The sequence below is a fragment of the Mastigoproctus giganteus genome, chromosome 8 (assembly GCF_048544385.1).
Source record: "Mastigoproctus giganteus isolate SK-2022 chromosome 8, ASM4854438v1, whole genome shotgun sequence".
In the NCBI taxonomy this organism is placed as follows: Eukaryota; Metazoa; Arthropoda; class Arachnida; order Uropygi; family Thelyphonidae; genus Mastigoproctus; species Mastigoproctus giganteus.
Genome location: NC_143582.1, coordinates 193,271,294 through 193,283,435, shown reverse-complemented (window position 1 = coordinate 193,283,435; position 12,142 = coordinate 193,271,294). Strand labels below are relative to the sequence as shown.

General features: G+C 37.0%; 1 protein-coding gene across 3 annotated transcripts in view; it reads right to left on the bottom strand.

Annotated features, from left to right (window-relative positions):
* The window catches only part of LOC150082125 (uncharacterized), a 645,531-nt gene that overhangs the window by 143,116 nt on the left and 490,273 nt on the right, over positions 1-12,142 (bottom strand). For all 3 annotated transcript variants that reach the window (XM_090379113.1, XM_090379114.1, XM_090379115.1), the window contains one exon: positions 10,436-10,540. In XM_090379113.1, the coding sequence (XP_090235239.1) occupies positions 10,436-10,540 (105 nt within the window). The remainder of the gene's footprint in view (positions 1-10,435; positions 10,541-12,142) is intronic.

Below are 12,142 nucleotides of genomic sequence, written 5' to 3'. Positions count from 1 at the left end.
CAATTTAATTAACTATGAAATTTAATAAGATTAATAATATTTTTGATTAATAAATAAAACAATAATAAGCTAACAGATTCCTATTACGCTATCTAGTTTTATTTTATATCTTATGCTATCAGTTCGAGATGTATATACGTTACGCTATTTCTTATCGACTACAATATGGCGGCTAGTTCAACGATATTGGCACCAACACCAGGAGTCGTGACTTCCAAAAATCACTAGTTAAATTCAAAATAAGAAGCTAATGAATGCTATTAAACATATTTAATATCTCTGTAAAACACAATGTAGTATGTTAATTAATGAGGAATACGGTAAAAATTAAAAATACTTATTCCTTTACAGCAGCCAAAAATCCATTGACAAAGCTTATACAGCATCAGCCAAAAAAAAAAAAAAAAAAGAGGTTCAATAATGGGTGAGGGAATGGTCCCTTGTTCCAGTCTGAATACTGTCTGTCTAGGATGTTATTTACAGAATCTGCCCAACACAGGGTTGGGGTTCCATTTGGTTTGACAGTAGTTTCTAAGACATCTTCCTCTAGGCAGCTTGTTGGTCATTATTCTGTGGACAACTCCCCAGGGGTTATTGTTTCCACCAAGTGCCTCCACAATTCTTTTTTCTTCTCTTATGAGGTCTGTATACTGATTCCTGAGAGTTCTATAAGAATCTCTCAGTGCATTCACCTCGTTTTGTGGGTAAGATGTTCTGGCTCACTGAAAATTTCTCCTCATCTGGTGCACTCTTCTCCTGAGTATAGTCAGTTCAGGGTACTGCCAGGGGATTGCCCGCTTCCTTGGTTTTTTCTGCAAGATAGACAGGTTTGCTGTTTGTTAAAATGTTTGTCATAGTCAGTGCTTGCTTGTCCAGGCTAGAGCTGCCTGATCTAGACCACTCATTTTCCTGTTTTTGCAGCTCAGCCACTGTATATTCTGCAAAAATCTGCCAATTTGCCTTTTTAAGGTGATGGCTCTATGATCTGATGTGGTCCAGACTGGCTGGAAACATCAGTCTGTAATTTTATAAGCTACTGAATTGGTGACAAGAGTAACATCAGTGTCACTCTCCCACATGGTACTGCTAAAAGTTGGGAGATTATTTGGTTGGTTTATCGCTTGAAAGGGTGAAGTAGCTATATAGTCTGAAAGTATCTAGCCATTGTATGTGCCTGCTCTGTCTTCTGTATGACTATGCCATAAGGCTGACTGGCAGATGACATCAGCACACACACTATGATATTTTCAGGAAGTAGCAAGCCTACGGCTGCTTGTAGGTATTCAATAGTTGGATTTATATCTTCACCTGGTCTGGAATATAGTGAAATAATGTAAAACTGTCCTACAGCATTGGTGATATGGGCACACACTGCCACTGGGGAGCAGATGCAACCCACCTTTGTGACTGTAAGGTCAGTATTTTTAACTACTATTGCTGTAGAAGGGACATCTAAAGTATATTCTATTATTTCATAGCCTCTTGGATATCATTGAACCCTAGCCATGTGTGTGTGTAGGATTCTTGGGAATACCAAGATATCTATGTCATTTTCTTCTACTTTGATCTGACCTACAAGAGCTTTTGCTCTTTGAGCCTTCAATTGGATGAGGTTTAGAGCTCTAGTCACAGTTATGTTTTCGATCTGGCCCATAGTTTGTCCTAGATTGTACAAGTTTTACCATCTTATTTTAACAGAGGCATTTGTTATCTCTGATGCTATGTGCATAGCCAGTCTGCAGTGGCACCTTATAGGTAGCACATTTTAGCTGCTTATTTTTTAATTTGGCAGTTCTTGTAATTATGGCAAGTGATTGCATTGTGGCTACAGACAGGAGATTTCTGAGTGCAGTCTCTGGCAGTATGGTCATATTTATGACAGTTAAAGCACTTCTGTATGGGAAAGAATTCCCCAAATTTATGTCTGGTCCAGCCAGCATAGACTCATTGTTTTCCTTGTAGAATTTTTCCAAATTCTGGGTGACACTTCCATAATGATATGAATTGCCCATTTCTTTTGTTTTTTGTCCATCTTTTTTCGAAGAAATTCTTTGGCAAACTTGTTCAGTTCCATTATATTAATAAATTTTTTGTTGTAGAAAACCAACATAAGATGTCTTTCTAAAGTTGTCTCAGGGATATCAAATATAATGATGTTGAGGTTCCAGCCCCTTGGCTTTTCTATTTGCAGTCCCAATTTTACTACCTCTGGGTTGGTTTCAATCTTTTTAACATCCTCTTTATTTGTTACTTCAATTAAAACTCCACTATCTTTTATTTTTCTCATGTTATTCACTTTTATTTCTTTCAAATGAGGTTTTAGTTTTGTCATCATGACATATCTCTGACTGCCTTGCTGGATTTGTATGTAGTCAGGCTTAGCCATTATAATGATTTATAATGATTATGTTTGTTTCTTTTACCTTTGATATTTCCTTAGTCATACTGTTGGTTTGTTTACTTTGTAATGAATCTGCTTTTCTGGTCCTTGCTACTTGGGCATAAGTCAAAATATTTATTTCTTTATCATTATTCATCTCTTCAGTCACTGTTTCTACTTTTGCTTTCAATACCTTGTTTTCTGTTTTAAGTTCAACCCTCTCTATGTCCCAAAACAGCCCAGCAGTTCACTATCTGCAGTCTTGTTGCATATGTAATCCTACTGGTCTGTTTATGAAGGAACTCTCTTTCATTTCTTTTATGGGATCCTCTATTTGATTTTGAATTTTCCTCTCTGTTTTTGTTACCCCTGGCTCTAAATTATCATACTCCTTTTGATTTGTATTTTCTATCTGGTTTTTACCTTTTCAAGCTCTTTTTTTTTTTTTTTTTTTTTTTTTTACACTAAGGTGGCCAAGGGGGGCAAGCTTCTAAGTTGTCATTTGTAGTTCTTCATTGTTTGGGGTTCTTTCTGTAAGCACCTCTATCTCACAATCAGGCAGGTCCTTCAAGTCAGGACTGCAATCAATATTTTTTGATTTTTCAGTTTTTTCCCTTGAGTTTTGGTCTTTGCCAGTCATTTTGCTATTATTATAATGTTCTTTATACCCAGGGGTGTAATTTAAGGTGTTTTCTACAGTTGTAGACCTATTAAAAACCAAGATGCAATGTTTTCCCGGTCGCACACAAAGAAAAGTACTCTTGTACACAAATATATGTTTAACCTAAGCTGAAATTCAAATTTCCCCTCACAATTAACATGTAGCCAGCTATTTTAATCAAAAAATTTATCTCAATTTTTGGAATTTTTAGGTGTTGCAACATTGCAATCTGCAACAGTAGGAATGCTACCACTGATGCTGTAACAATGTACTGCATGTAAATGCATTCAAAAAACCAGCCGTGGTTTTTTTGTTTTCATCTGTACACAACTTGAAGAATTCAAGACCAAGATCCGTGGTTTTTGAAGCTGGAAAATCCAAGACATCCACACAGCCGTCGTTTACATCAAGCAAAGCTTCGTGCTCATGCGCCCGTTCAACATCGCGACTGCAGCGCCCTCTTTGAAGTTGAAAAATAAAAGGATGCTGACTGGTTGCACTGCATGTTCAGATCGATTTGGAAAACAGAGAGAAGGGATATAGAAGCCACTTCGAATAACAGCATCCATGGAAGTATCTATAGAAAAGGCATGCAGCAGAAACAGTGACCGAGGCAGAGAGACGGTTAGAAAACAGTCTTCAATTAACCTAACTTCCTCTGAATGGAATCTAAAAGCTTGAGGGAGTTTTGGTGGCACCGCCCCAAATGTGGGAACACCACTCCATGGTAGGGCAGATTTGTGATTTGTACAGGTGAACAGCTATATGGAAGAAAAATAATGCCAAAAAGAGAGAACCCAGTTTTTTAGATGCAGAGGAAACAATATTTGTGATGCGCTTATGTCAAGAGATTAAAAGTCAGCGTAATCTCCAATAGAGATATATGATGCTATTTATTGATTGATTGGGAGAAGACAGAGATTGGTAATCAATGGACACTGCTCTTCATGGACTAATGTTACTAGTGGAGTTCCCCAGGGACCTGTGTTGGGCCCATTGTTGTTTTCTGTATTTATCAATGATATTGCTAAAGGTATATCAGGTTTAATGTCCAAGTTTGCAGATGACACAAAGGTTGGTAGGGTTGTTAATGATGGTATGGATGGAACACTACTGCAACAGGATCTAGAAAAGTTGACAGATAGGCTGAGAGGTGGCAAATGAAGTTTAACATTGACAAATGCAAAGTATTGTATATGGGTAACAGTAACCCCAGAGTAACATACCAACTGCAGTACTAAACTCAGGGTAGTGGAGAACGAAAAAGACCAAGGGGTAATTGTGCAGTCAGATATGAAGTTTTCTGAGCAGTGCAGGCAGGCTGCAAGAGTAGCTCATTGGGTCTTCTCAGTATATAGGAATTTTGCTAGCAGGGATAAGGAGGTGATTATCCCCTTGTATAAGGCAATGGTCAGGCCACACCTTGAGTACTGCATACAGGTCTGGAGGCCTCATTTTGCTGAGCTACTAGAACAAGTACAGAGAAGGGCAACAAGATTAGTGAGTGGAACAAATGGTTGCTGTTACCAAGATAGGCTTAAATTCTGCAAATTGCAGCATCTGGAGACTAGGCACCTGTGAGGTGATCTGATTGAGGTGTATAAGGCTTGAACAGTTTGAGCAAGCTCAATGGTGATGGGATTCTTCCTCTTGCTCAGATTCTGCACCTGAGGGGACATAAATTAAAACTGAGGAAAGGCAGTTGTAGATAGATGTGTGGAAATTTGTCTTTAGACAGCAGGTGGTTGATTGCTAGAACAAACTTTCATCTATCGTGGAAGTTGAGAGCTTAAATAAATTCAAGGCTGAACTAGACAAACTTTTGGAGTGAATGGATGAAATGGGAAGTTTTTTTTTTTGGCTGATGCTATATAAGTTTGCTTTATTGCATCATGTGCTTCTACAAATGCTAATGAGCTTGCCTAAAAATCCGAGTGTCATTGAAGATAGAAGCAGAAGAATTTTTCTGCAAAATATAAGACAGGACTGAGTTTTAGAAGGATTGAAATCAACTAAAATATCTTTGCTCCACTAGAGAATTACTTGGAGATCAGCATTTAAGAAATTAGTAGTGGATATTCAAGAAATATAAGTTGTTTGTGCATGGCAAGGTTTTTCAAACTGGAAGGTGGAATGCAATGTGCTATCATCAGCAAAACTATGGGTAGGATTTCTCTTCAATGGAAGGTCACTAATATACAAGATGAAAAGAGTGGGAGAAAGAACTGAACCATGGGGAACAGCAGCATTAGTGGATAAGTTAGAAGACAGAAAGCCATCTATCATCACCCGCAGTGAGCAGTCAGAGAGAAAACTGGATACCCAATTAGGAAAAACAGTTGGCAAACCATAAGATGGAAGCTTATTTAGAAGACCTTTATGCCAAACACAATCAAAAGCCTTTGAAGTGTCAAGAGCAAATGCTTGAGTTTCACCAAACATTTCCATTGAATTTATCCATAGATGGATAACATAAGCCAGTATATTACCAGTGGATCGACATTGAAAGAATCAATACTGACAATCATTGATCAGATGGAACGTTTTTAGATAGTTTAGGAAGTGATGGTTAATAGATTTCTCCATTATTTTAGGAAGAGTAGAAGTAAGTGCTATGGGACGATTATTGGATGAAAGTGATGTCACCCTTTTAGGAATTGGGCAGATTTCACAGCAGAAAAGAAAACACCAGTGAAATAAAAAAGGTGATATAGAATAGGAGTAAGTTCAGGAGCACAGGTTTTGAGAACAAGTGGAGAAACACCATTGGGACACTGGCGCCTCCGTAGCCAGGTGGGAAGGAGCAGCAGCGCGCAGCACACGCTTCTTGATTAGACCGGAGTTCGAGCCCGTCACCACCAAATACGGAGGATGCAGAAAGGTCGGGGAATGACCACCGCATATCCCGGAGCAATGTGGCCTTAGTTGCAAATGCTCCAAAAAAGCAAATAACTAACTAACCATAGGGACATGGAGCTTTCTTGGCATCAAGGCTGTTCAAAATTCTTTTCGCATCCTTTTGACAGAAGACCAGTGTAGGCATTGAATGGAGTGTACTGGAAATGGTGTGTGTGTGGGGGGGGGGGGTAAGAGGTCTCAATACATGAATTAGGAGAAAAGTAGGATACTAGCAGGTCAGCTTTATCTTTAGCTGGGGTCGCGATAGAACCATCTGGTTTTGACAGATGTGGGAATAGAGATGGACAAAAGTTGCAGCCAATAGCTTTGGCAAGAGACAGAATGCTCGACTACCACTTGGACAAGAAACAAGTTTTCTACTCTTAGCCTATTCAAAATCTAGTTCGGTCTCATTAATAACTGCTTTGTTTGCAATTGTTGCATGCTTTCATGTAGGTAGAAAATGAATCTGGGGATTTGGATGCAAGCCAATTGCAATATGCAACATTCTTACCTTAAACAGCTTAGTACATTTATTGGAAAACCAAGGTTTAGATAAAGGATGATATTTTAAAAACCCAACCTGATGTAGTGAAGGTGATCACATTCTTTAAGAAAGCAGCTGATTGCAGTCACTGGATCCACATTTCTATCTGCCACATAGGGAATGACAGTATTCCTTGGTTTATAACCAAATGTCTGAATCTGTAAACACACATTGGATCCACTTATGGTAATTTTAACACAATTATCCACCAACTTCATTCCCCCATAGTGGAACAGCTATCTTGTGAGGTTTTGTTTGTTATTTGGATTTTAGGAGCATTAGCAACTAAGGCCATATTGCTCCGGGATATGCGGCGGTCATTCCCTGACCTTTCCGCATCCTCCGTATTTGGTGGTGATGGGCTCGAACCCCGGTCTAATCAAGAAGCATGTGCTACGCACTGCTGCTCCTTTCCACCAGGCTACGGAGGCGCCATCTTGTGAGGTAGCCAATAAATATGTTTTTTGACTGCATTTTATTTAACAATTTGTTAATTGACATGAAACAACATCTGTGTCACTTTTTAAGCATTAAGCTGTGTGACACAAAATTTATGTCACATTTAATAACATTGCTGTTTGAGCAGTGTGACTCTTTGTAGCACCATAGACAGCACATATTTTTTAATGGAAAACAAATGTATATCATCTGGCAGATGCAAATACAATTTTGGTTTGAATTTTGTTTTTGGTATATTTGTTACAGTGTATAATAACATTAAAAAAATAATAAAATAAAAAAATGATACCCATATGATTCTATTTTTTTTTACGTACAACAAGCAATTGACATGTTAGCAGTGTCCATCTCCCACATTGGGTAACACTACTAGTCTTATCTCAAATGCATATGTGCATTTGAGATGTGCTAAAACTGTTAAAAAAAGATGGTCCTTCTTCAAATTCCACCAATCTTCTCTTGCACCATCCTTCTGGGCTTCATTACTCACTTTCCCAAACTTATGCTTATTAATTTGCTTGCCATCACTAATTCAATCCTCTTTACTTTTGAAGAAAATACTGAGCTCACCATTAGACACTTCAATCTAGCTGATGTTTTTGATTCTGTTAAAATAGCTGCATCGGAAAAATTACTAGAATACCATTACCACATTAGAGAAGATTTGGTGTCCACAGGGGTATCATTTTAGTTGGACTTGTTTCATGATACTCATGTTACCTTTTGTTAATTTGAAACAATATACAGTCAGTCCTCGTATAGCACGATAGTTGTGTTCCTAGAAACCCTCGTGCAATATAAAACAACGGGCCCTATGGGAAAAATAGGGTTAAGTGACGGCCACCCAAGATTGAACACACATTTGTAACCAAAACATTACAAAACACAATAAATAATCGTAATAAAATACTTACGTATTTTATTACGACTATTATGTAATAAAATATTGCTAATGCTTTTGCTTCTATCGTAAGCAAACTTGTTTTTTGTTTGATTTTCTATCCAAACAGATGGCAGCGGTTCGATCTCTTCCAATTTTTTGTGTCTTAATCTAATGAATTTAAATTACACTTTGAGTTGTTCCTGCTATAAAAGTTGTTTTTATTTTCTCTGCATTCTTTGTAATTCTTGGCATTGCCTCATTTAGGTTTGTAGCACGTGCAATATCACACGGTCTTTCATTTCGCTCAAAGCGTTTCACAATTTCATATTTTTTTCTCTATCGACAGAGGCGGACTGGCCATAAGCCTTACCGGGGAAACCCCGGTGGGCCAGAGGCCGGTGTGATTTTGGCCATAAACCATAGTATGAGGCCACCGTAAATTTTCCCGGGTAAGAATTTTTGACCCAGTCCGCCTCTGTTTATCGATATTGCTTTTCTTTTTCTCTCTGAATCTGCAGTGTCTTCACCAGGACGCTTCCTTTTCACACCTTTTAATTAAGTATTTTACTCATTTTTAGGGAATAAAGCACAATTACAAAACGAGGAGGCACGCTTGATACACATAAACAAAGCTGCGCGTGTGTAGCAACTGAATAAACAACACCGTAAAGGCTGAGATACACTATTAACACTTCACATTTTACTAAAGCACATTTCTAGGGGTTACTACCATAAAACAATAAAAACAATTTCCATTTGCGTTTCTGCTAGTAGAATCTGTTATAAACTGGTAGTAAACTCGATCTAATTGCATTTGCGATTATACCGATAGCTGGAATTGTGTTGGTTTTTACGTTATTATGGTGAAATGTGTTTCCCCTTCACTGATATAAAACACATAAATACATTTTCAGAATCTTCTCTTCATTCCTATCGTGTTGCCTTCGGTTGGGGCGATTCCGCGTTCGACTGCCATTTCTTGTAAACACAAAGGCGAATCGTGTATAAGCGAATTCGGTTCGTGTTATATTAGATATCGTTCCCCTATTTGTAAATCGTGTATGATCGAATTCGTGTAGTGTAAACACGTTTTATACGAGGACTGACTGTACTAAGGAATTATAGCAATGTTTCTTTATTTGTATGCATCTCTTTAACCCTTTGATGGGTATGTGTACAGATGTTTTCAAGGTCATTTCATGTGTCCATATATGTGAACTGTTTAAAAATCATCAAATAGGGGTTATGATATCTGTATTTCCAAGAAATTGTAGGTGCAATTTATAATAGATGGCAGTAAGAAAACAGCTTTGAAAATCAGAAGGAAAAAACTTGTACTTGTTAGTCACAAGTGTCCAATTTGGATATACTGATGTCAAAACTGAATAAATTCTGATCTATAAGTTGATGAAACTGAATCATGTGATGTATAAATAGATGTAGGGATAGTGCTGCATTGAAAATGAAAAAGAATAAGTTATTTTTTCAAGATCTCATGCCTCAAGCTCTTTTTTTTTTAATTCTGATTTGATTTTTGAAAATAATTTCACTCTAACGTTGGACAATCAAGTCAACTAAGAACACATTAGTATTTAAAAAGTTATGTATAAATTGTTCACTTCAGAATTCTACAACGAAACTCACTTGTGAAAGAGTTAATACCAGCTGAGTTTAAATGAAATGCATGAAAACAAAAAACAAACAAAAATAAATACATAAATATAGGTAGAATATCACCTATAAAATTGAGAAAAATTCACAGTAAAACAATGGTGTTGAGCTCACTATGCTTTTTGGTATAACTCACTTTCAAATACTTTAAATACAAGTGCAAAGAACAGCAACACATGTGAATGAGGGCTTAACTCTGGTTGAGGGAAAATGATCTGCCTTAATCTCTCAGGCTTCTATACCCCATTCAAAACAGGACAATTAGTTCAATTAATGACCCACTTCTACTCTGTCTCATAGACATTCTGTTTCTGCTGCACGCCTTTTCGCACTGCACGCACTGCCACCATTCTTCCCAATTGGCTTCTACAATTCCTCCTCTCTCTCTTCTGAACCAGTCCAAACACATGCCACAACCAGTCGGCAATCCTTTCACTGTCCATCTTCAAACTCAGAGAACCAACTTTTCTTGTTCTTCATTTTTCCATTCGATTTCCATTTTATGGAACAACCTTCCTTCATATGTATTTTCTGAATATTACAATCTACAGAAATTCAAATCTAATATCAACAAGTGTAATCTTTCATCTTCTTAACCTTCAGCCCATACACGGTACTAAGTACAATAGGCTCTAATACCTTCTTGTGTTTGGAGTTTTTATTAAATTTTCCTAAGTCTATTATCACTCCTAATCACCAGTCACTCAAAATTACTATAAGTCTGCTGGCTGATAGGTTGTGGTGGTTACACAGACCAGTATACAATATATTTTTATCATTAGATAAAAATCATTTATTTTTTTAACTGTTTCTTGGTAAAATTAAAATAATTTAAAACATTTTAAAACAAATTTAAAACCAGGCTATCTTATTTTTATTATGAAATGATCTTAAACTTCTGCAAAATAATAAAAAGAAATCAAACAACATACTTACATCTGAATTTGCAACTACAGGAAATGATGACAGTGCTGCCTTAGCTGGGGCTTTTTTTTTCACTGCTCCAGTTGAAGCACCAGGTTTTTGTTGAAGACCAGACAACTGTGAATTACATGTACAACTTAATTTATAAAAACCACTGTAACGATAATGTTATCGAAAAATTCAGAGCTAATGTGCTTAAGAACAATTATGATTATATCCATATAATCATACAGGACATAAAAACATAGATGAATCCTTAATGCTATATTACTATATAATATCAGATATTTTTTGTGAAAGAAAGCAAATAAATCTCATACTTTGAGTGAAAGACTGAACAATACCTCTTAAAAAAGGAGATATATAATGCTGTTATTTGTAATTTCTGCCATTATTCAAATGGCTGCTTTATGTATTATGTTCTTGCAACTGATAGAAGTTAATTAATGTTTGCAGCACCTTATATTTCAGACACTTTAGATTTTTATTTCTTAAATTAATTGAAAACTGTATCCATGATTCTTTTTTGGCTTTTCTTCTAATTTGTCGTGCTTTTGCCTTAAGCCTTTTAAACTGAATTAGATTGTCGGTGGTTGGAAACTTACGGAACAGATTCCAGGCTTTATTTTTTTCCTTTTTCGCTATGGTACAAGCGTCATTCCAACAGTGTTTAAGGTTTCTGTGTTTGAAAGCAGAAGACCGTGGTATTGCTTTGGAAGCTACTGCTAGTATTTGTTTAGTAATGTGCTCAGTGACATAATCAATGGACCCTAGTCGTCTGCATTGTTTGAATTCTGCATATAAAGGGGAAATGATCACTGTTGTGCAGCTCATTTGAAACCGTTCAATCTATAATAGGAAGTAACTCAGGGGAACAAATAGATAAGTCAATTGCTGACATAGATCCCGTGGAGAGATGAGTGTAGGTGTTATGACCAGTGTTCAGCAATGTTAGGTTCAGTTGTCTATGAGCTTTTCTAGCAAGTGCCCTCTATTATCCATGTGAGCAGATCCTCATAGTGGATGATGTGCATTTAAGTCACCAAGAAGACAAATAGGAGATGGTATTTGTTTTACAAGATCTTCTAATTCTTTCAACGTGTAGATATTGTTAGGTGGAAGGTATAATGAGACTAGAGTTATTGTTTGTCCCATTGCTACACGAACTGCAACGGCTTCTAAGTGGTTTGAAGCGGAATGTTTCTTGCTGGAAATTTACTACAATCCACTAGAATTGCAACTCCTATGTGTGCTTGGCTTGAAGAAATTCTAGCTTTTCTATAGACTGTATAATGTTTAATTGAATAAGTTACCTGGGGATTTAAGTAAGTCTCTTGCAAGCAAATGGCTAAAGGATTATTTTGTGAGATCAAATCGTATATATCATCGGTATTACTGCATAAACCTCTGCAATTCCATTGTACAATGTGCTTCATTATTTGGTTTTAGAGAGGGAAGATGATTCTGTCTGTTTCTTGTAAGAAGCAGCAGTTTGTTTTGACGATCATGTAGTCTTATCCTTTCTTGGAAAATAAGGGCATTCTGTACTCCCTTCTACATCATCGGTTCCAGCACACGAACATCCAGTCTCTGTGTCATCTTCTCTATGAAGATCAAGGACTGTTTTTTCTTGTGCATTTACAGCTTTGCTGTCCATGCTGCTTGAATTTGGTTGTTGCAATTCAGTGGCACGTTGCCTTTGTGGCTTCCCTTGTACTT